At 39.3% G+C, this 26191-nt stretch overlaps 1 protein-coding gene across 1 annotated transcript; it reads left to right on the top strand.

Annotated features, from left to right (window-relative positions):
- Positions 1-8960: 8960 nt before the first annotated feature.
- LOC145007262 (putative mitochondrial protein AtMg00240) lies at positions 8961-10111 on the top strand. The gene is made up of 2 exons (XM_078966232.1): positions 8961-9294; positions 10056-10111. The coding sequence occupies exons 1-2, from the start codon at positions 8961-8963 to the stop codon at positions 10109-10111; spliced, it is 390 nt and encodes a 129-aa protein (XP_078822358.1).
- The last annotated feature ends 16080 nt before the right edge of the window (positions 10112-26191 follow it).

Here is a 26191-nt window from a genome sequence, read left to right as displayed (position 1 = left end):
TAAGGCATTTACTCACGAAGGTAGCAATTTCTGCTTTCATGTTTATCCACCAGTATAACTTTTTAAGATCTAGATACATCTTATCTGAACCCGGGTGCACGGAATAATGATTGGTGTGCGCCTCGTACATGACTAAGTCTCTGAAGCCACCTAGCTTCAGGGTCCAGATCTGGTCCATGAAATAATGAGCTCCTCCACCCTTAACCTCCAAGTTCTTATCCATCCCTCTTAGGGATTCACCCACCACGTTTTCAGGCTTCAAAGCGTCGAGTTGAGCCGCCTTAATTTGCTTGGACAAGTGTGAATGGATAGTCATAGTTAATGATTTGACTCTACGACCAGAATATTCTTTCCAACTTAGGGCGTCAGCTACTACATTGGCTTTACCCGGATGATAACGAATTTCGCATTCATAGTCACTAAGTAGGTCGACCCACCGTCATTGTCTTAGGTTGAGCTCCTTCTGGTCGAAAATGTGTTGCAGACTTTTGTGGTCTATAAAGATAGTGCTCTTTGTACCGTATAGGTAATGTCTCCAGATCTTCAGAGCAAACACAACTGCTCCTAGTTCAAGATCGTGGGTCGTGTAGTTGACCTAATGTGCCTTCAGTTGTCTTGAGGCATAGGCGGTGACCTTACCTCGCTGCATCAGAACACATCCGAGCCCTTGATTCGATGCGTCGCAAAAGACTACAAAGTCTTCTATCCCTTTAGGGAGGGATATTACTGGTGTAGTGCACAAGGCTCATTTGAGCGTTTGGAATTCTCTCTCCTGCTTCTCTTCATAGCCAAAGGCCACGCCCTTCTGGGTCAGTGTTGTAAGAGGTTTCGCTATGCGGGAGAAGTTCTGAATGAATCTTCAGTAGTAGCCAGCGAGGTGTAGAAATTGATGAATTTCTGTAGGCATCTTTGGTGCTGACCAGTTCTCAATGGCTTTGATTTTGGAAGGGTCCACGTGTATTCCCTCTTCGCTAACCACGTGCCCTAAGAATTTGACTCGTCAAATCCAAAATTCGCATTTCGAGAACTTCGCATAGAGCTTCTCCAAACGCAATGTTTCGAGGACTTGTCACAGATGTTGACTATGCTCCTCCTTACTACGAGAGTAGATAAGTATGTCATCTATGAAGACAATGACGAACTGATCCAAGTAACGACGACACACCCGATTCATTAAGTCCATGATTACTGCGGGTGTGTTTGTTAATCCGAACGACATCACTACGAATTCGGAGTGCCCATAACGAGTTTGAAAGGCTGTCTTCGGAACATCCTCCCCTAGCACTTGTAGTTGGTGATATTCGGATCTTAAGTCGATTTTTGAAAAGAATTTCGCCCCTTGAAGTTGATCAAATAAGTCGTTGATCTGAGGCAACAAATAACCATTTTTGACGGTAAGTTTGTTGAGCTCCCTGTAGTCGATGCACATACGAAACGATCCGTCTTTCTTCTTGACGAACAAGACTGGAGCTCCCCAGGGTGAGAAGCTTGGTCTTATGTAGCCCTTGCTGAGCAGTTCGTTAAGTTGACATGGCAATTCTTGCATCTCTGCAGGTGCTAGACGATAGGGCGATTTGGCTACGGGGGTAGCCCCTGGAACTAAGTCGATTCGGAATTCGACTTGACATTGCGGAGGTAATCCCAGGAGTTCTTATGGAAAGATGTCGGGAAGGTCGCATACTATTGGAATGTTCTGAATGTCCTTTTTTTCTTGGCTCACATCAACCACATGAGAAAGGAATGCTCGACATTCCTTTCACAAGAATTTCTGAGCTTGAATGCTCGAAATGATACGAAGGTTCGTGCCGGGTTTCTCACCATAAACTACTAAGGTTTCGCCAGACAACAGACTAAGGCAAACAACCTTTTCATAACACATGATATCGACACGATGAAGACTCAACCAATCCATGCCGATAATGACATCGGAACTTTTAATTGATACCAGCATGAGATCGATCGAAAATGAATGGCTAGCTAAAGTTAGGGTACACCCTATGAAAATGTTGCTAGTGCTCTTTGTGTTTCCATTAGCCATTTCAACAGTGAACGATTCTTTAAGTGCGTGTGATTTTTGCTTAAGTAAATAAGCAAATTTTTGGTTCATGAAACTTCTCCCCTGTCCACTATCAAATACAATGCATCCATAAGCGTTATTGAGGAGAAACTTACTAGTGACCACTGTGGGGTCAGCTACCGCTTCCTCATGACCTATGGGCAGAACTCTTGCCACTCCACTGGTATACCCTACCTTTGGGCAGTTCCTTTTGTAGTGGCCTACCTCGCCACATCCGTAGCAAGCCTGGCCCACTCCTGCACCAGGGACTTGGTTGATTTGCTTCGCCAGAGCTTTACAAAAACGGGTAGTGTGCCCCTTCCTATTGTAGTTCATATACTGCATTTCCCGGCAGGCGCCGACGTGATGGAAGTTGCATTTGTTGCACTCGGGTAAACTTCCCGCATACTGATTTACCAGAGCAGCAGTGGCAGGTGCTATCGCAGCATGTACTGCCACGACCTGATGATTTTTGGCAGCCTTTGCCTTCTTTTTTTCATCCCAAAACTTCCACTTGGAATCATCGATTCTTGTGGGTTCTGATATGGCCAGGGTAGTTGTTGTTGCGGATGGGGTATGAACCCCATGGTCTATAAGCCGTTGTGCCAATCGCTTGGCACTATCAAATGTAGTGGGGTGCGATGCCAAGACATTTCCCTAGTACGGTAGTACCAACCCCTATATGTATCTCGATCTTGATTCACTCGGTATGAACCATGTTGGGAAAGAGGGCCACCAGTTCGCAGAATCTAGCGGTATAGGAGGTTACGTTGGAGCCTTTCATGGTTAGGCTCCACAGTTCTTCCTCTAGCTTCTGTATCTCACCCCTCGGGTAGTACTCCTTAATCATGAGGTCTTTCAGGGTATCCCAGCCCACAGCATTAGCCACTATGAGAGATAGCGACTTAACCTTGCTAGGGCTTTGGTTTCAAAGGTGCAAGCAGCGAACTTGACCTTGCTCTCCTCTGGACAGGAGCAGATTTCAAAAACCGATTCGGTTTTCTCGAACCATTGTGAGAGTGCAATGACTCCGCCAGTCCCTTTAAAGGAAAATGGCTTACAGTTGGTGAAGTCCTTGTAGGAGCACTCTTTCAAGAACATCAGGATTTCACCATGAGTTGACAGGATAGGGGTTCCTCTTGCAGTGGAACCAGATGAATGATATTGAACCATGGTTGTAGCCACAGCCGCAGCTATGGTAACATTTAGACCTGTCGTGTTGAACTGAGAAGTAGGTGGTTGAGGAGGTGGAGGAGGTGGTGTCGATGTTTCGTTATCAAGGTTTCTCCTTGGATTTCTGCGAGGCGGCATCTTTGATCTAAAAATTTATTATGATGAAAACAATGATAAGAATTTAATGGAAGAATTGATGAGAATGACTCATGGACTAACTCCTCATAGCCCAACAATACGATTCAATGTAGATCTAGAAATAATAAATTATCACATTTGGATAACAATTCCCATAGGATTAGGTACCTGTCAATATTACTGGAATTATAGATTTAACAAGTTCGGGAAAAACAGCTAACAGTAGGACGCCTTACATCAACCAAAATAGGAAAATTTTGACAGAATTACAACCTAACCAAGACCTAACAGGCCTATAATTTACAAAGATAGGGAATTAGACCAAAGTTTTACATAGCTAGGTTATATCCAAAAGAGAGAAGTTGATGAGAATCTATCGGCGACGGGAACTACCATAGTGAGTTCTTGATCCTGATAGGAGACGTTCTATGTCTCTCATGTGCCTATCATCTCTTGCTTGCTGAGCTCGAAGTTCTCTGACTTCAGCTTGGGTTTCAACGAGTTCCCTCCGAAGAGCTGCATTGTGAACCAGAGCCCTTTCATGAGAAGACTCTAGTTGGTGAATGCGGACAGTGTTAACGCCATAATTGGCATCAATCTCCAAGACTCGATTGATAGTTGATTGACCCAATATTGTGCTCCGAGAAATCCTACGAACCATGACAGGTAGGACCCTGTCAGCAGAACCTCCCTCAGTGAGGTTGTAGAAACTTATGTCTCCATTGTAAGGAATGGCTTGACCCTGTTCCTGGCTCCATGTATTCAAGTTTGGTGCCCACAGAGGTGTGGGTCCTTGAAATGCCGGTCGGGGGTTGATATTCGGGGCTTGACTTTCTTTAGGTAGGTTGTTGACTTCGGGCTCAGAGTCAGATCCATCCGAGAAGCCTTCTGCTTGATGATCATCCAAAGGGACTTGATGCTCATCATCAGACTCTGCTTCAAGCCATCCATGATATCTATGATGATGGAATCCGACCATGATATCTATGCGAGAAAAAGGGTAAGGAAATAAATTAATAGACAAGCTAACTAGATAATTATAAGGTGATCTTTATCAGTTACTCCAATACTTGCCTACAGCATACCAATAAAGACCTTTAATTCTCAGATAAGTAATTATAGTAACACAAAATACTCCTATAGTATTTTAAGTTTAATGTGATGTTCTACTCTTCTTATTGTGGTAGTGTTGGTAAGTTTTTAGACTTGTTGCAACCTCACAACCATCCTTAGGCACATGCTAGTCAATCCTTGGATAATGTAGTTGATCATGCTACATCTTCCCAGGGTTGACAATATGTCTATAAGTCTACTTCTGCTGTCCAACAGTCATAATACATTTGTTCTGTCCTAGTGACACTGATTTTAGTATGAATGCAGGTATGTATACTTAGTTAAATATTTCATTATTTAAAAGTGTAAACTCTTAATCAGAGTAATTTAATCCCGCTTGTGTTTATAATTCGTATATCTTTTATGGGTTGATACACTCAATTCAATATAAACAATGCTCTGATACCAATCTGTCACACCCCAAAACCTGAACGGCGGAATCGTTCGGGAGTGGAGGACGTCATGTATTGTGTCACAACAATGCAAAGTAGTAAACAAGCAACAACATCATCCATTGCATTAATAATATAATTTCATACAAGTGTGTTCTGTCAAGTTATATAGACACCAAAAAGTACATCAAAATAAAATAGGAGTCTTGAACATGTTTCGTCTTCTCAAAAACATGGCACTGGTACCTGTCTACTGGCGACCTGAGATTGCAAGTTATTTTGAAAGCGAGTATCAACTTTAAAGTTGGTGAGATCATAAGTATATTAGTATCTGAGTTTGTATGAAAGCATTTGTAAGATGTTTGTAAGATGTAATGTATAAGTTTTGTAAAGTTTGTATTTCTTTGAACTATGCTAGAAAACCCTATGTTTCCTACTAAGAGTAGCCTTCTACCAAGGAATCTAGTAACTGTGTGCATCTCTTGTAAGAGTGTGTATTTTCCCAAATCAGACTATCATTAACCAAAAATATAGTTTTTACATTACCATGCATCGTGTGAATGTTCACGAAGTGAATGTAATAGGAAAATACTATAGTATTGTAGTGTTGTATTAAGTAACTACTACTGTACTAAACTACCTTAAACCAATTGTTATGTAAAGTACCATGTGATTGGCCTGTAACCTGCTACCAACTCAGTAGTAAAACGACGATGTAAGACGTTGTAAGAAATGACATTTGGCACCCGTAGACTTGTAAGTCCCACTGTAGCGAGCAGCAAGGTGGAGGATAGTCAATCCAGTATAGATCTATACGCAAACTCATAAGCTCCCCAATTAAGGAGATTATGGACACAAAAACGGTCATGGTAGATAGTGCCATGACCCGTTTAATGGCTCACATAACTGAATGTAATGTATATGTAATGTATGTGCTAGCTGTATTGTGTGTTCTTTCTCTATCTAGCCTGTATGTTTGTTTCTCATCACTATGTATTATGTTTGTTTCTCATCACTATGTATTATGTTTGTTTCTCATTACTATGTATTATGTTTGTTTCTCATCACTATGTATTAAGTTTGTTTCTCACCACTGTGTATTATGTTTGTTTCTCATCACTATAAGTTATGACTCATGTATGAACTAACACTTTGTATGATTCATTGTTCTAGTATTAGTATTAGTAAAACCCTAAACTACGCCTATTGTAGTTTACTAGTAATATAACTTGTACGTATGAACATGGGAGTATACCCCTGCTATCCAGGGTATTGAATTGACTGGAAGAACCTTTATGACTAAATATGTACACATGATATATAACTAATAGTTAAACGGCCTTCGGACGGATACCCGATATCTTAACAGATCACATCCCAACGGGGAAAAGGAAATAAGGCGAGTTAGCCTTCCTAAGTCCTTCAAACATTACTTATATAACTATACATATCTAGGCATGAAATTTATAATATAAACGTATAAAGAAGTTTCGTTAAAGCATTTGATATGTAAAAGAGTTTTTAAGACAGTTTGAAGTAAAACAGTATAGTAAAACAGTTTGAAAGTAAGAGATTCACTTGTTGATAGTTATTAATCACATGTGACTGAGATAATAACTATCGTAGCTTTACTTGTATTCCCCCCCCCCTATAAAAGTATTTATAAACATTTAAAAATATTTAAAAGGTTAATTTAGGGGTATGAACTCACCTGTAGTGAGTGGATTGGATTCAAGTGTCGGATATGATGCTAGGTGACAAATGGAGACTTGTACACACACAACGAGCCTAGTTATCATATAATCAATGTATAAATAACTAATTAGGAACTTTATCTCTAATAATATATGTTAAGACACTCTAGAACATGGTAACAGTTTGTTTGAAGTGTTAAAGATCATAAGGGTTGCAACCAAGTGTTGTAGGGCATAGCTAGTGAGTGTAGGGTTTGACGAAAACTCCCTAAGGGAGTTTACGGCTCTTAGGCACTCAAAAAATGAGGTTACAGTCATAAAAAAATGAGTTTACAGCCGTAAGCTCATATCCCTTTAACCATTCGATGATTTGATGCTTTATAAGGCCCTTGAAAGCATTACTACTTGATGGTTAAGCCTTTGGATGAGATTAGGGTACAATTCTCCCCCTTTGGAGAGCTCACGACCCTAGGACCATATTCTTTTGGTTTTACTTCCGTAAACCCTTTAGGTTTATGGTATTTTGATGTTTTCTAGTCCCTAACTTAACTAGGAATGAATTTAGGCTAATGTCCAAGGCTTAGGAAGCATTTAAAACACACTTTGGTGTTCACGGTCCAAGAACTTCTTGGGCCATAAACAACTTCCTCTTGGTGTTCTTGGGACGTTTTCTTGGTGTTTAGCAAGGTAATAAGTTGTTCAACACACTAGGGTTGGTGTACTTACTAGTTAGAAGCTTGAAAAGATGCTAAGGGCCCAAGAACACTAGTGTGTGTTCTTGGTGTTCTTGGTGTTTTGGAAATCTAATCAAAACATAATAATGGATGGATGAAAAGGTGTGGAATCACTAGTCTTTATGTTATATCAACTAATCAAGTCAAGAAAGACTTACGTTTTCGGGAAATCGGGCAAAAACCGAGGATGATACTTGAGAGAGTTTGGAGTTTACTCTTGAGGTTGCAATTGAGAAATGAAGTGTTTTGGGGAGTAAACTCATGCTTAATCATGAGTTTACGGTTTTTGGGGTCCAAGCATAAAATTTTGGCCGCGAACTTCTAAGCTATGTGGTATTCACGGTTTTGAAATTTCAAGACTCGAGGCGGCACATCCTTTCACCCGCTCGTTTAAAGAATAATTATTATAACCGTCAAACGAACTTTAAATTTTTTAAAAACAAATAGAAATGAAATTGACTTATAATATGAAGTGATTGACTTTCAGGGTTTGACCAAATGAAAATTTCGGTTTGTCACACTCTAGTCGAAGGGGAGCATTCATTCGAGGGGAAGAATGAGCAAATTCCTGATGTTGTTGAGGGGGAGCATGTTCAAAATGTTGAAGATTTTCAGGATCTTAACGATGTTTGTTCGATTTGCGGATCAAAAATGATGAAATGTTCGAAGATGCACCTTTGGACTTTGATCCAACATATCCTCCAATGGAAAAATGGACTAAAAGTCATTCGAAGGAACAAATCATTGGAAATCCATAAGAAGGAGTGTTGACAAGAGCTCAACTTCGTGCAAAGAATGAGGTATTAAATACTCATCAAGAATTTTTCATGTTTAATGTTTTTATCTCTAAGATTGAACCAAAGAAGGTTAAGGTTGCAATGAAACACTCTGCTTGGCTTGTTGCAATGCAATCTGAGCTTTCTGAATTTGAAAGAAACAAGGTTTGGAGACTAATTCCTAAACCTGAAAATTTTCAATTGTCAGATTAAAGTGGATTTTTAAAAAATAAAGCTGACAAAGATAAAAATATCATTCAAAACAAAGCCAGACTTGTTCTTAAGGGATATTCTCAACAAGAAGGTATTAATTATGAAGAAACATTTGCCCCTGTTGCAAGACTCGAGGCTGTTAGTATATTTTGGCTTATGCAGCTCACAAAAACTTTGATGTTTATCAAATAGATGTGAAGTGTGCCTTTCTTAATGGCGAACTTGAAGAAACAGTCTATGCGGAACAACCCCTAGGTTTTATAAACAAAGAACATCCTAATCATGTTTATATTCTAGATAAGGTAGTTTATATGTAAAAACAAGCTCCACGAGCCTGATATGCAACTCTTACTTCATTTTTGAAGCAATCTAAATTTAAACAAGGATTAGTTGATCCCACATTATTTCATAAGAAAATTAGGAATCATCTAATTCTTGTTCAAATTTATGTTGATGATATCATATTTGGTTCAACTGACCCTGCTTTGTCTAAAGAATTCGAAGACTTGATGAAGAGCAAATTCAAAATGAGCATGATGAGTAAAATTAACAATTTTCTTGGTTTAAACATTCTTCAGAATAGAGAAGGTACTTTTATAAATCAAGAAAAATATATGAAGAACTTACTGGAAAATTTTGGGATGATGAATAGCACAAAGTTACGAGTACCCATGGCAAATGGCATAAAACTAACTTCTTCGTTAGATAAACCATCTGTTGACCTAACTCTATACAGGAGCATGATTGGATCTTTACTTTACTTAACAGCAAGTAGACTTGATATCATGTTTTATGTGCATAATTGTGCTAGGTGTCAATCAAATCCTCGAGAACCCCATTTCACTGCTGTAAAGAACGTCTTTCATTATCTCAAAGGAACTGTTTCGTTAGGATTGTGGTATCCTTCGAAGACTGGGTTCTTTATTCAAGCATATTCAGATGTGGATTTGGGTGGTTGTACTTTGGATAGGAAAAGCACGACTGGAGGATGTCAGTTACTTGATGGTAAACTAGTGAGTTAGCAATCGAAAAAGCAAACATGTGTATCCGTCTCAACGGCTGAAGCTGAATATGTTGCTGCTGCTACCTGCACTTCACAAATAATTTGGATTCAAAGTCAATTACGTGATTATGCAATTAATGTGAAAAAGATTCCTTTATAATGTGATTCACAAAGTGCAATAAGAATTTGTCATAATCTTGTGCAGCATTCGAAGACTAAACATATAGCTCTTCGTTATCACTTCATCAAAGATCACGTGGAAGACGGAAATATTGAAGTACATTTTGTAAAAACAACTTATCACTTAGCGGATATTTTTACAAAAGCTTTGGATGAAAAATCATTTGTACGAATTCTGGAAGGAATGGGAATGATCGATGGAAATTCAATTCCATGCGAAAAACGAGAATAGTGACTGATCAAGAATGGTTCAGAGCCTCTGAATCAGTGATAGCATGTCATCATTCAGTGTTCAGAGGTTACTTTTCAAAGTCAACTCTTCGAACGCTTCGCATTCGTATGATTGTTACTTTTCAGGGAATTGATACAATGTCGTATGTCTGCAACAAGTACATTCGTTTATTTGAGTAATTTCATTTTCGAAAAATTCAAAAACATCAAAAATATTTTCATTTTTTTCTTCATTATTGAACAATCAAAAACATCAAAAAGATTTTCATTTTATTTTGTTCTTTATTTTTGAAAATTCAAAAAAACAAAAAGATTTTACATTTTTTTTCTTCTTTTAAGTACTTTGTTGCAGATCTTTCTGAACATATGAAGAGGCACATGCTTGCAGATATAGGGTCAGACAAATGAATCTCACAACTATTTACATTTTATTTACTTTGAACTAGCTAAGATTTCCCTAGAAGCATGTTAATACATGTTGTCTAAAGCCTCCAATGACTCAATGTGTGTGTATGAAAGCCTTAATGAACTTTTCATATGAAAATTTCTTCCCAATCAGGTTTGTATTCACATTAGTCTCATGAGCTACCTGACACTTCTCATATGAGTAAAGAGTTTAATGTTTTGTCCAAATATAACAGAAGTACACTTCAGATCTTCACCAGTCTTTTTCATCTAAAATTTCTTTGACGATCACACACGAAGACATATGTCCAAGAGGTCTCTGATCAAACTAATCGAGACTTAGACATATCAACAATCTATGTTAATGATCTGACATCATGAGACCGTGATGAAAGTGAAACCCAAATTTCTTGCAAATTAAGGAATTAACGGGGAACTATGTTTCAGAATTTATGAAACTTTTTGTTGGGTATTTGATGTTGCGTCTTGGGCTCGCCTCTTAGCCCATTTTGTATACGGTATGGGCCTGTCCATCCCTAACTTGTTTTATTAGGGTTTTACGTGTAATTACGGAGATATCTTTTGTAACCCTAAAATCCTCTACAGCGGAAGTTCTTTATCGAGCTCTGATGAGGATTGAACGTTCTAATCATTCGACTCATTCAGATCCATTCTTGAGTATTGTTTCATTGTTTTACTTTCATGATCTACGTGTTCCAAAGATCTAATCGATCAAAGAGTTTTTATATCTCATCAATTGGTATCAGAGCAGGAAGATGTGTAATTCATACACATCTCTTCTGTGAAAGAAGCTATTAGGGTTTATTCCTCATTAACTAATATTTATTGAGCCGTCACTCCATAATTGACGTATCTCATTACTTATTCGTTTTGCCCTAATATTATATATTACAAGTCTGATCTTTCAAACAGGTTAAATAATCAAGCATGGACGATTCTCAATCAAATCCTATCAACATCTCAAATAGTATTGGGTCAACAACAAAGATTCCTATCCTTTACACCCATGATTATGAAGTATGGGCACATCACTTTGAAGATTATATCATTGGATCTGAAGAAAATGGATATCTTATTTGGGAAGCAATCGTGTCTGGACCATTCGCTCATTCAACAATATCAAGAATCATTAAAACTCAGAAAGAGTATAATGATCTGTTGAAAGACGTAAAAGATGTTGCCTAAGACGAAAAGGATAAATTTCAGTGCAATATTAAAGCATTGAGACTAATCAGATTCACTCTTCAATCTGACACTTTCAGGCTGGTGAGTTCGTGTAGCACTGCTAAAGAAATATGGGAGAGGTTGCGAGAGCTATATTCCACAGACGAAGATCTCGAGCATTCAATTCAAACCTTACTTTTGTCTGAATTCGGTGAATTTAAGCAGAATCCTGAAGAAACTGTCACTCAGACGTTTGATCGCTTCAATCATCTTCTCAGTAAGATAATTAAACACGATATTGAAAGGAAGTTGATTGAACAAAAGGTTACGTTTTTAAACGGTCTTAGATCTGAGTGGAGAGCAGTTGTGTCCACTGTTAAAGCACATGAGCAATTCAAATCTTACTCATTAGCAAAGCTGGTAGGGATTTTGAAATCCCAAGAAAAAATTGTCTTGTAGGAGAAAAATGTGGTTTCGAGCTTCGGGTCATTGGCACTTCTGTCCAAAAGCAAAGGCGTGATGGAAGATGAAGATCTTAACTTAGAAGACCATGACCTTACCTCTGAAGACTATGCAATGATGGTGTCAAACCCGAAAAAGTTCATCAAGAAAAGGTTCCCTATCAATAGGAATCGTAATTGGCAAGGAAGTTATAGTTCTGAAAAGTTCAGGGAAGAACCAAAGACAGAAGAACCAAAGAAAGAACCGAAAGCTGAAGGAGATTCAGGAGTGAACTGCTACTATTGTGGAGGAAAGAACCACTATGCCAAAGACTGTGTCCTAAAGAAAGTGGCAGAAAAGGATGCGGAGAAAGATGAAGAAGCTATGTTAATGAAAAAGCTGGAAGAGATAAAGAGAAATAAAACCATCACTAACCCTTCAATGAATGCTTTAATTGTACAGGGTTCTATAGCGGATGATGAGTTCGGTGGCGTGGAGGTCTGGTCAACCGACTCTGAGGATGATGAAGTCAGGAAGCCATCTCATGGAAAGGCTTATGTTGCGAAAGATGAAGGAAGCGGTGGAGAGTGCTTGATGGTGTCGGATGTATCCCAAATGAGGGGATACAACACAGACAGTGGGAATAGAGACATGAAGGAGCGAGAGGACTTGTGTTTCACAGCAAAACCTCGCAGCGTGCAGTTAAATGAGCTTGATGAATTAATCAAGAAGGTACAATCTATTTTTGTTTCATTCAAAGTCCCACAAAAATCATATGAAAAGGAATTAAAAAATGTAAATTCAAGAATCTCTCATCTAGATAGCAGTTTAACTCAAACACGGGTCACCAATTCTAACCTAACTGGCCAAATAAGCAGGGTGTCTTCAAAGAGTGAAGAACGGAGGATGTGGATAGAGCTGAAGCAGGCGGAGCTGATCATATCCAAAGACGAAAACATTTATTTGCAAAGAGATAATTTAAAACTTTTGAAACAAAGAAATGTGTTTTGTTTGATTGCTAAGCGTCTTTATTCTAGCATTACTCAACTACATCTTAACTGCGAAATAGGACAGAAAATTCATCGCATGATTCTGCCCTTCCTTGAGTTTCAGGAAGATGAAATCGATGCTGAAGCATATAATTGCGAAAGTGTAGTTTCATCTGAGGATGTAAATCTGGCTTATATGTATGGCCTAGACAAAATTGAATCTTTCATAAAGTCCAAGGACCATAAGGACATGCTGAAAAACCTTTTGGATGAAAATGATAAACTGAATCTAAGGACCGAAACCATACAAAAGTTTGACTCATTGAATGTCAATTTGAGCTTAGAAAACAAAATTAATGTTGAAAATGCATCTGAGCTTAATGAGGATGATGATATGAGTGAAATTTATGTAGAGGATGAAGTTGACTGTTCTGAGTTTGTCAAGAGCGAACCCGAAAACCACAAAAATCTTATCTCAGAAAATTCTGTGGAGTTTGCTCGGTTGTCCCAACAAAAGTGCCCGATTCTTGAAGAAAAGGTTGTTGTATACCAAAAGGTGAGGACAACTCCAAATCAGGTGTATAAGGTCACCGGTGTAACCGAACATCAGACAGCCGAACTCACAGCCATTGTAAACGAAGATAATGCTGATGGTTATGATGAGTTCTTCTGGTCAGCCCCTATCGACAATGCTGATGAAACGGTTCGTCTATCAGAGCGAACATCCTAGAAAACAAAAGGAAGATATATTCCAGAGCCACTGAACAAGCCTGATAACTTTGACGTGCGAAGCACTAGTGGAACTAAAGAAATCCCATTAGATGAAGTCACCCCTTCTACCGAAAACTCATCTACAACAAACGAACCTATTGTTCAAAAGCCAAAACAAAAGGCGAATATTCACAGGCAACCCAAACAGGTGAAAAACCAAAAGCAACAGAGGAATCTGAGATATAAGAAGAATCTCTCAGAGCGAAAACAGTTCTGGCAATCTCAAAACGATCATTTTTTTTATCATAATAGGAAGTCAGAGAAAAGGGATGTTAGACCGCAAGAAGGTATTCACAACAGAAAGCATAGGTTCGGCTCAGACCACACAAACAACCGAAAGCATAGATTCGACTCAGAACACACAAAAAACCGAAAGAATAGGTTCGGCTCATGTAGCAACCCGAAATTTATATCCGTAATTGTAACCCTTTTCGCGACTCGTTCCGATCACCCAATCGCCGTTTCCGATTTCGTTTCCGTTTCCGACCTTTTATTAAGTCATTAATGTGAATATTATTTTATGACTTAATAAGTGTCTTATTACCCTTAGAACTCATTCTAACGTCTCATATTAATGATCAGAACATTTTTAGAACCAACCATATCGGGTTACGGCAAATTGGCCGGATGCGACCAAAAGCCCCGTCTAACGCCGGTATCGGCTAGAATTCTACCATGTCCCGAACTTGGACACTATTTAAAGTGACTCAAGTCTCCATTTTGAAGCTTTTTCTCCATTTTACAACTATCACTCCAACCTCTCTCCTCAAACTAGATTTTAGGGTCAAAATCTCAAGTTTAAGGCTTCAAATCACCAAGGTACCTTCCCTAACTTGTTATGCAACATCTTTAGCCCTCAAATTCGAGTTCAAACCATGGAATAGGACCATTAACATGAGTTTACGGCCCTAGAACAGTCCTAGGCCGTAAACTCACATAAAGGGGGTTTTGGAGCAACAAAACCCTTCCAAACCTCAATTCGAATTTGTATATGGCTAAAGGACTTTATGAAATGGAAATAGAATGCCTCAAACCAAGATTTGAAGCCTTGTATATGAGTTTACAGCCTTGGAAGGTGCCTAGGCCGTAAACACATATCAGGAGGGTTTTTAAGCCATTTAACCCTTCCAAATCTCAAACAAGACTTAGATATGATTTTTAGAATATTGGAATTGGACTTAGAACACTTCAATCATAAATTTTGAGAGGTTTATATGAGTTTACGGCCAAGGCATGTGCTTGGGCCATAAACTCCTCAAAAAGGGGTATAAAATCAATTCTAAGGTGTTAGAAAGCCATCCAACACCACCAAAAGCCTTGGAATAAATCAATGGACCAACCAAAAATAGTTTTAGGGCTTTGAAAACATCAAAACCCGACATATGAGAGTTTACGGCCATAGAACATGTTTCATGGCCGTAAACTCATAAAATGGTGTCAATTGGTGCCCCAAACTCATTTCTAGGCTTGTTGGAATTTTTAGAATCACATGTGATTAATTTTGGGACCTTAACAACACTTATACTATTAGATATGTGAGTTTACGGCCATAGAACCCATGCCTAGGCCGTAAACTCCTTTAAGTGTTGCATTTGATGATTTTAATTCAATCCAAGCCTTAGTTAAAATTATTCCAAGCATTTCCGAGTGTCTATACCCCTTTGTGAGCCATTAAACACCATAAACCACCCCTCTATGAGTTTACGGCCGTAAACTCATGGGGAATGGGTGTTTAGGCCGTAAACTCAATTAGGAAGTTTACTCTTGTGGAGTAAACTCAAATCCCAAGTCCCACGCTTCAATTCCCGTCCGTAGATGTCACCCGGGTCACTCCAAACACCAGTTTTGAGGTGTTTTCGTTTGTTGGAGTGTAACTTCATATCTAATTAGAGTTGTAAATCTAATTAGATATATTTGTATGCCATTTCATTCTACATAGGAACCTCGCATCTTATCAGGCCTCGATTTGACATTTAACATCCGAAATCGACACATTTCTGCGTCCGGTGAGTTCATACCCCTACCCTTTTTCAATGGTTTTTCAATGTTTTCAGGGGGGGAATACAAGCAAAAGTACAAGTATATCTTGTACTCAATCACATGATTTCAATTAAATGGTTTCATAATTGTACACTTTAAGAATTGAAAACCTTTTAAACAAACCGTTTTAACTTGCAGAGCTGTTTGTTTTTAACCCGATTTTTAATTCTTATTATACACTGTTATATTGTGTACTTGGTAATTGATTGTTCACATTTAAACTGATAGAATACATAAACCATTGTAATGTCTGTAATAAAACACTAAGGTTTGAGTGTAAATGACAGACTCCATTAGAAAACATGAAACATCTATATGTCCTTAACAATACACCTAGGCTCGAGTGTGATAGATAAATACACCTAGGTTCGAGTGTAATGTCCTTAATAATACACCAAGGGTTGAGTGTAAAAGGACAGCCATCATTAAATAACACCTAGGCTCGAGTGTAATGTCCTTAATAAAACACCTAGGCTCGAGTGTAAAGGACAGGTACGTAGAATAAAGTCAGTTGTAAATACTACTTTCCTAGTCGAAAAGTAAAGAGTAATCTTAATGATTGGAGACACGTCCTTGTAACACTTCCATGGCACGAGATAGTGGGGGACTAACCCTGTAACCAGAATCTCCGTTCGTAGGAGAGCGTGGCTTGAGTGTATAGATCTATACCGGACTGACAATCCCACACCTGGCTGCTAGCTACAGCCGAACCGAATGGTTCAAGGGTGACAAAAGTCATAAAAAGGATACTGACCATGGTCCGAGTCATATCCAGTCTAAGTATGGTTAAGGACTCGCAATCTAGATTATTAACGTTTCAGACTCATTTACTAGCTTTATGTACGTAGTAAAGCTAATGTACATTTAGGGATTGCAGATACACACACAGTCAGGGAAACATGGGGTTTTCCTGGGAAGAACACTGAACATAACCAAAACCAGTAAAGACACACACACACAGTCAGGGAAACATGGGCTTTTCCTAGGGAGAACACTGAACGTAAACAAAATCGGTAAAGATATACATACAGTCAGGGAAACATGGGGTTTTCCTGGGAAGGACATCAGACATAGTCAGAAACTAGTAACAGTTCACACACACACAGTCAGGAGAACATGGGGTTCTTCCTGAGTAATAGTGGTACGAAATTAGAGAAGTGTAATAAGTTAAACAATTGAATTACATTTCACAAGAACAATCATGTTTTAATTAAACATCGTTTACTTTACTTTCGGATTTGGAAACTAACTTTACATAAGAAAATATGGGATTTTCTTGGATAACCACTTTTCAGTAAAACAAAGGAACTCGTACATTTTCAGAAAAACTAACCGCTTATGAACTCACTAGCTTTATGCTGATTTTCAAACCGCTTGTATTCTCAGGTCCGAGTTAGACAGGTACTCGAAGATCCTTTTGTGTGAAGACAGAGTTCTCAGAAGACTCATTTTGTATTGTTCATATATACTATGTATCACTTGTATAACTTATGCTTTTGAAACAAATGTAAATATTTCATATATGTAATGTAATGGTTGATTTACTTTACTTACTATGTACATTGGATTTGATACTCTACGTGGAGTCAACCCCGGAAATGTTTCCGCCTTCGGTTTTTGGGGTGCGACAGATTGGTATCAGAGCCCTTGTTTATAGTGAATGAAGTATACCAAACCTTACATGGTATAAAACTATAAACATTAAAGGGCCTAAGTGCTCTGAATTAAAAGTATTTTCAAAACTATAAGTATTTTCAAAAGTATACAAGTATACCGACCCGTCGAAATCCGTAACTACAAGTAGAACAAAACATAAGTAAATGGTTGTTGTACACTGCGGTTAAACCTGGGCAGTTATGTAGTCGTGTCTAGGATCAATATGGCCTGGCCAACTATATTCATTCGAGACACGACCAACATGTGCTTGGGAGTGACTATAGTACGCAGCATGCCTAAAACTTACCTAATATCTCAAACAACGAATCGTCGCTGCAGTGAACCATGAAATACTATGGGAGTATTTCTCGAGCCAATCCTTCGTAGAAAATCCTCGTATATGCGATGTTACTTGAACATTCCTCTAGCGATAAAATGTTTTGTCTTGATAACTCTTTCCTACTTTATCGCTTAGTATGATGCTATATCTGTCTTGATGAGATATCCCCTGTTCCATATCTCTTGATTCAATTCAGAGGACTTATGATCCTCTCTTTCCTGATCTTTTTAGATCAAGATGCCTCCGAGAAAGAGACCCAGCTCGAAAAACAACGACAATCCTCCTCCGCCATCACCTCCTCCTCAGTTTGACCTAGCATCACTCCAGACAGTCATGACAGCTGCAATGGTGGCAGCCATGTCACAAATGAACCCTAGCGGTTCAGGAGGTGGTCCTCAATCCCAAAACCCAAAAGATAGCCAGGGACGCCGGAAAGAGGGTTCCTATAAGGATTTCATGAACGCCAAAACCATGTCTTTTGATGGCACTGGCGGTGTCATTTCCCTTACCCGATGGTTCGAGAAGATCGAATCTATCTTTGAAATCTAGGCTTGTTCAGATTCAGACAAGGTGAAGTTTGCCGCCTGCACCTTTCTTGACAAAGCCTTGACTTGGTGGAACGGCCGAGTCAAATCCCTAACCTTACCTGTACCCAACGCCATGGGTTGGGAAGCCATGAAGGAACTTCTGCTGGCTGAGTACTGCCATCGGGGAGAAATGCAGAAGTTAGAACATGAACTGTGGAACCTGAAGATGAAAGGTTCCGACATTGCTACTTATACTTCCAGGTTTGACGACTTGGCACTACTTTGTCCGGGAATGGTTACCCCGGAAAGTAAGAAGATAGAGAGATTTATCTGGGGACTGACTCAGCCAACGAAAGGAAATGTCATAGCTGCGAGGCCGGATACGTACGACAGCACCAAATGTTTAGCACAAATCCTAATCGATCACAGTGATAACCTTGAAGAGGCAGCTACCACTACTGAACCGACGGTGAGGAGTGGCAAGAAAAGAAAACTTAGGATGAAAGAGAAAAGCCAAACATCACACGAGTCTTCAAAGAGACAGCAAACGATGGCAGTGCATGCTGCCACTTCCCCTGCGATTGTTTCTGTTGTTGGATCATCAACTCGGAAACCTACCAGTAGGTATACTGGAACTCTTCCTAGTTGTGGCAAATGCAACTATCATCATCTTGCTTCCGGTCCATGTGTCGAGATAATTTGCAACAAATGTGGCATAAAGGGTCACATGGCGAAAAACTGTAAGACACCAACTCAATCAACAAGTCAAACTTCCGAAGCGGGCATTGGTCGGGCCTGCTATGGTTGTGGAGAAGTGGGACATCTCAAGCGAAACTGTCCTAAGACTGTAAAACCTGGTAACATTGGAAGAGTCCTAGCGATAGGACAAGAAGAGACAGCCACCGATCCCACTGTTGCCACAGGTATATTTCCCTTCGTTAAATTTATATGCCTGTAATTCTTTTCGATTCTAGAACCGAAAGAAATTCGTTAACCATCCATTTGAACATTTTCTAAACCCCATCATTTACGAGTAACCGAAAATGTATGTCTTCGAGTTGGTTATCACATAAAAACGAGAACGCTTGTGTTGTATTCGTAGATTGTTTTCTCAATCCGAGTGATTATTCTTTTCCATTCGATCTATTGGTAAACTTTTATGAAATGCTTTGATGTCACCCTTAGCATGTAATGACCGAGCCTCATTCATGCTGTCTTTCCTAGATTCGAGAAAGCCATTTGTTCTAATCTTCCTCCAATTCGACTCTCATGATCTTCGTACATCAAAGCTTAAAAAGTTTACCCGTGTATCTCTCGTCCAAGTGATCATCGAGAAACAAGAAGTCTACGATCCTTTCCCGATGCTGTTTCTAAAGAATTCTTGAGAATTCTTTCCGAACGTGTAGTCTAGTCTCGCATCTATCTAATCCCGAGAATTTCCTCGTAACCGAACCTCAGTAAGCACAATGTGTGCAAGTCAGCAATCAGGGCATGATACGATCACTACGAGGAGGTAGTGGCGCCCTTCGGTCGAACCATTCTCTTGTTCATGTAGATAAGCAAAGCAGTTATACTCGTGGATCCTTTCAAAAGCTAAGGCAATAAAGAATTAGTCGACACCGAGAGCCCCCATGGAACCTGTCGATCCTTGGGTCCTGTCGGCTACGATCGTAGACTCACGTAGGAGTTGCCCTTAGAACCATTGGACCTTTAGTTACTCTGACATGTGAAAGCGTACCCACTTGTTGAAGGTTTTACACTGGAAAGACATAGTACATCTTGGAAAGTGCGGAAAACTTAAGTGGTGGAACCTTAGACCCTTCGAGATCTTCGTTAGGAATCGATTCCATAGCCCTCTCCGAGCTATCTTAAAGACTCAGTAACAATCATCTAGTAATCCGCATCTTTATTCGTAAGGCTTGCCGACCTGACGAAACCCTAGTAAATTCCTTTGAGGAAATAAAAATCTAAATTTTCATGTATGAATCAATTGAGATCGTGGATTGAGAGATTAATCATGCGTAACCAAGCCACATCCTGACAGTGAGGGTTCGCTAGAATGTTAAGCGGAGACCCGAATGCAGTAAATTCATCCCCATATATCTTTCCACTTCATGATCTGTGTTCGAATCTTTGAATTTCGGGACGAAATTCCCTCTAACGAGGGGATAATGTAACAACCCGAAATTTATATCCTTAATTGTAACCCTTTTCGCGACTCGTTCCGATCACCCAATCGCCGTTTCCGATTTCGTTTCCGTTTCCGACCTTTTATTAAGTCATTAATGTGAATATTATTTTATGACTTAATAAGTGTCTTATTACCCTTAGAACTCATTCTAACGTCTCATATTAATGATCGGAACATTTTTAGAACCAACCATATCGGGTTACGGCAAATTGGCTGGATGCGACCAAAAGCCCCGTCTAACGCCGGTATCGGGTAGAATTCTACCATGTCCCGAACTTGGACACTATTTAAAGTGACTCAAGTCTCCATTTTGAAGCTTTTGCTCCATTTTACAACTATCACTCCAACCTCTCTCCTCAAACTAGATTTTAGGGTCAAAATCTCAAGTTTAAGGCTTCAAATCACCAAGGTACCTTCCCTAACTTGTTATGCAACATCTTTAGCCCTCAAATTCGAGTTCAAACCATGGAATAGGACCACTAACATGAGTTTACGGCCCTAGAACAGTCCTAGGCCTTAAACTCACATAAAGGGGGTTTTTGGAGCAACAAAACCCTTCCAAACCTCAATTGGACCTTGTATATGGCTAAAGGACTTTATGAAATGGAATTAGAATGCCTCAAACCAAGATTTGAAGCCTTGTATATGAGTTTACGGCCTTGGAAGGTGCCTAGGCCGTAAACACATATTAGGAGGGTTTTTAAGCCATTTAACCCTTCCAAATCTCAAACAAGACTTAGATATGATTTTTAGAATATTGGAATTGGACTTAGAACACTTCAAACATAAATTTTGAGAGGTTTATATGAGTTTACGGCCAAGGCATGTGCTTGGCCCATAAACTCCTCAAAAAGGGGTATAAAATCAATTCTAAGGTGTTAGAAAGCCATCCAACACCACCAAAAGCCTTGGAATAAATCAATGGACCAACCAAAAATAGTTTTAGGGCTTTAAAAACATCAAAACCACACATATGAGAGTTTACGGCCATAGAACATGTCTCATGGCCGTAAGCTCATAAAATGGTGTCAATTGGTGCCCCAAACTCATTTCTAGGCTTGTTGGAATTTTTAGAATCACATGTGATTAATTTTGGGACCTTAACAACACTTATACTATTATATATGTGAGTTTACGGCCATAGAACCCATGCCTAGGCCGTAAACTCCTTTAAGTGTTGCATTTGATGATTTTAATTCAATCCAAGCCTTAGTTAAAATTATTCCAAGCATTTCCGAGTGTCCATACCCCTTTATGAGCCATTAAACACTATAAACCACCCCTCTATGAGTTTACGGCCGTAAACTCATGGGGAATGGGTGTTTAGGCCGTAAACTCAATTAGGAAGTTTACTCTTGGGGAGTAAACTCAAATCCCAAGTCCCACGCTTCAATTCCCATCCGTAGATGTCACCCGGGTCACTCCAAACACCCGTTTTGAGGTGTTTTCGTTTGTTGGAGTGTAACTTCATATCTAATTAGAGTTGTAAATCTAATTAGATATATTTTTATTCCATTTCATTTTACATAGGAACCTCGCGTGTTATCAGGCCTCGATTCGACATTTAACATCCGAAATCGACACATTTCTGCGTCCGGTGAGTTCATACCCCTACCCTTTTTCAATAGTTTTTCAATGTTTTCAGGGGGGGAATACAAGCAAAAGTACAAGTATATCTTGTACTCAATCACGTGATTTCAATTAAATGGTTTCATAATTGTACACTTTAAGAATTGAAAACCTTTTAAACAAACCGTTTGAACTTGTAGAGTTGTTTGTTTTTAACCCGATTTTCAATTCTTATTATACACTGTTATATTGTGTACTTGGTAATTGATTGTTCACATTTAAACTGATAGAATACATAAACCATTGTAATGTCTGTAATAAAACACTAAGGTTCGAGTGTAAATGACAGACTCCATTAGAAAACATGAAACATCTATATGTCCTTAACAATACACCTAGGCTCGAGTGTGATAGATAAATACACCTAGGTTCGAGTGTAATGTCCTTAATAATACACCAAGGGTCGAGTGTAAAAGGACAGCCATCATTAAATAACACCTAGGCTCGAGTGTAATGTCCTTAATAAAACACCTAGGCTCGAGTGTAAAGGACAGGTACGTAGAATAAAGTCAGTTGTAAATACTACTTTCCTAGTCGAAAAGTAAAGAGTAATCTTTATGATTGGAGACACGTCCTTGTAACACTTCCATGGCACGAGATAGTGGGGGACTAACCCTGTAACCAGAATCTCCGTTCGTAGGAGAGTGTGGCTTGAGTGTATAGATCTATACCGGACTGACAATCCCACACCTGGCTGCTAGCTACAGCCGAACCGAATGGTTCAAGGGTGACAAAAGTCATAAAAAGGATACTGACCATGGTCCGAGTCATATCCAGTCTAAGTATGGTTAAGGACTCGCAATCTAGATTATTAACGTTTCAGACTCATTTACTAGCTTTATGTACGTAGTAAAGCTAATGTACATTTAGGGATTGCAGATACACACACAGTCAGGGAAACATGGGGTTTTCCTGGGAAGAACATCGGACATAGTCAGAAACTAGTAACAGTTCACACACACACAGTCAGGAGAACATGGGGTTCTTCCTGAGTAATAGTGGTACGAAATTAGAGAAGTGTAATAAGTTAAACAATTGAATTACATTTCACAAGAACAATCATGTTTTAATTAAACATCGTTTACTTTACTTTCGGATTTGGAAACTAACTTTACATAAGAAAATATGGGATTTTCTTGGATAACCACTTTTCAGGAAAACAAAGGAACTCGTACATTTTCAGAAAAACTAACCGCTTATGAACTCACCAGCTTTATGCTGATTTTCAAACCGCTTGTATTCTCAGGTCAGAGTTAGACAGGTACCCGAAGATCCTTTTGTGTGAAGACGGAGTTCTCAGAAGACTCATTTTGTATTGTTCATATATACTATGTATCACTTGTATAACTTATGCTTTTGAAACAAATGTAAATCTTTCATATATGTAATGTAATGGTTGATTTACTTTTCTTACTATGTACATTGGATTTGATACTCTACGTGGAGTCAACCCCTGAAATGTTTTCGCCTTCGGTTTTTGGGGTGTAACAGCTCAGAGCACTCAAGCAACCGAAAGCACAGCTTCGGTCCCGAGAGGATAGGTTATTAAGGCTCAAGGTTCGGTCTATCCCATGACCACCAACAAAAAGGTCACCTAGAATATCAAGTCAAGCAAAATTCTCAAACTAAATTCTCTCTTTCTAACTTTTCTCAACCTCATGCTAAATCCAATTCTGTTCAAACTCAGAATCCAAAATCTTTAACAGATTTGAAAGGAAAATCGAAGGTTTCCTCGGTCAAGAGTGATCAAAAGAATCCCAAAGTTCAAACAACTGAACCTAAATCAAACCAACTGCAACAAATCCCAATAAAATTAAAGTTTACACCATTCAAAAGAAAAATGAAACAACGTTAATAAAAAGAACATATTTCGTTGATATCTCTCTCACTATTCCTGTTCCTGTGAAAGGCTCACGTGGACCCAAGAAACTTTGGGTTCCTAAATCTTCTTAATTTTTGCAGGTTATCAGTGACAAGCAGTTCGACGAAAAATGATATATTGACAGTGGATGCTCGCGTCACATGACAGGAAGGAAAGAAGAGCTGAGGGAATTTCGATCTCTTTCAAATGGTGGAAATGTCAAGTTTGGGAACAACTCGTATGGCACGATTAAAGGGTATGGTATGATAACGAATGGAGACTTCACAATAAGAAAGGTTGCATATGTTGAAGGACTGCAGCACAATCTCATCAGTGTGTCTCAGCTTGTTAGAGGTACTGGTCTTAAAGTTTCATTTGATGATAAGGGTTCGGAAATCATAGAGAAGAAGACAAAAAGGGTAATTCTCAAATCAGAGCGCAAAGGCGAAATGTTTCCTCTCAATCTCAAACCTATCAAAGGAAACCCAGCTATTTGTCTGTTATCCAAAGCACATTCTGATGAAAGCTGGCTCTGGCACCGAAGGCTCTCCAATCGCAATTTCAAGGATATTAATAAACTCGTCATAGGAGGTCATGTTAGAGGTCTTCCATTGCTTAAGTTTGATCGAGAACATTTGTGTGCTGCATGTGAAATGGGGAAACAAAGTCGTCAAAGTCACCCATCCATCATAAACACAAAGGTTGTTGAACCACTTGAGTTAATTCACATTGACTTGTGTGGTCCACCTTCTATTGAAATCATAGGCGGTAACAAGTATATTCTCGTTATTGTCGATGAATTTTCATCTTTTACATGGGTGTTCTTTCTGAAGCACAAATCTGAGGCAACTCACAAGCTGAAGCTGTTTATCAAGCAAGTTGAAGTGCAGCTGAAGAAAGTTGTACGCAACATTAGAAGCAACAATGGGCTGGAGTTCAAAAATAAAGAATTTGAAGACTTTCTAGCGGATAAAGGAATCAGTCACAACTTCTCAGCTCCCTACACCCCTCAGCAAAATGGAATTGTCGAAAGACGAAACCGATCTTTGTGTGAGGCGGCCAGAACAATGTTAAGTTCCGCTTCCTTACCATTATATTTCTGGGCTGATGTTATTTCTGCAGCTTGTTTTACTCAAAACAGGTCCTTTCTCAATAAGTGTTTCACTCTCACCCCTTATGAGATCATCAACAACTGAAAACCGAATGTCAAATTCTTCCACGTGTTCGGCTCACGATGCTTTATCTTCAATTCTAAAGAACATCGTAACAAGTTCGACGTAAAACCCGATGAAGGAATTTTTCTAGGATACTCTCTCACATCAAAGGCATATCGAGTCTTAAACAAGCATTCAAGGAAGATTGAAGAGACGTATTATGTGACTTTCGATGACAGCTTCGTCAAAAGGATAAACGCTACTGCAGAAGCAATTGGAGAAATTTTCACTCAGACAAGTCATGTTACGGCCTCGATTGCTAATTTGTTTGAGCAGTTTGTGGACTTATTCGATGAACCTGAGAAAGCTACTCTCTCTGAAGCCCAGGCAGCAGACAACAAAATCAACCATCTGAAGCAAATCGTCGATGAAGCTGCCAAACGACTGGGTGACGGAGAATCAGCTCCAAATAAAACTTCTCAGCACAATGCACCAGTTGAGGGGGAGCACTCTGATCCACTAGCACCCGAAGATACTATAGCACCCGAACGCTCCACAGCACCCGAAGGTACTGTAGCACCCGAAGATACTGTAGCACCCGAACTCTCCACAGCACCCGAAGGTACTGTAGCACCCGAACACTTTACAGCACCCGAAGGCACTGTAGCACCCGAAGGTACTGCAGCACACGAACACTTCACAGCACCCGAAGATACTATAGCAACCGAAAGTTCAAAATCGTCAGAGAGAACAACTACACCCGATAGTCCCACTGCACCAGAAAGCTCATCATTCGAGGGGGAGAATGCCTATACATTTTATGACGAAGATAGTCAATCAGAATTGGAAGAATTGGTGAACGCTGAATTGGATCCTTCTTATGATCCAAATTACCCTCCTCTTGTCAAATGGACTAGAGATCATCCTGTTTCACAGGTTGTGGGTGATGTATCTGAAAAGGTGTTGACTAGATCTCAACTGAAGGCTAAACAAACTTCTTTATTTTCCAAAGTTGAGTTCTGCATGTTTAATTCTTTCGTCTCAAAGGTTGAACCAAAGACAATAAACACTGCTCTTGATCACTCTGATTGGGTTCAAGCTATGCAAGATGAACTTAATGAGTTCGAAAGAAATAAAGTTTGGCATCTCATTCCAGCTCCTCAAGATGCCTCCTTTGTTGGTCTCAAATGGGTCTTTAGAAATAAAATGGACAAGGAAGGTAACGTAATAAGGGACAAAGCTCGTTTAGTGGTGAAAGGATATTACCAGGAAGAAGGAATTGATTATGAAGAGACTTTC

This window comes from Lactuca saligna, chromosome 7 (assembly GCF_052625555.1).
Source record: "Lactuca saligna cultivar CGN05327 chromosome 7, ASM5262555v1, whole genome shotgun sequence".
NCBI classification, from domain to species: Eukaryota; Viridiplantae; Streptophyta; class Magnoliopsida; order Asterales; family Asteraceae; genus Lactuca; species Lactuca saligna.
The sequence above is the reverse complement of the archived record's forward strand: the minus strand, read 5'-3'. Positions and strand labels throughout refer to the sequence as shown.

What these genes read in the sequence shown, in the direction of transcription:
- LOC145007262 (XM_078966232.1), top strand. Translation starts at nt 8,961, where the DNA reads ATGGCAAATGGCATAAAACTAACTTCTTCGTTAGATAAACCATCTGTT. An exon ending in AGGATGTCAGTTACTTGATG is followed by an intron (nt 9,295 to 10,055) that starts GTAAACTAGTGA and finishes ACTTTGTTGCAG; the next exon opens with ATCTTTCTGAACATATGAAG.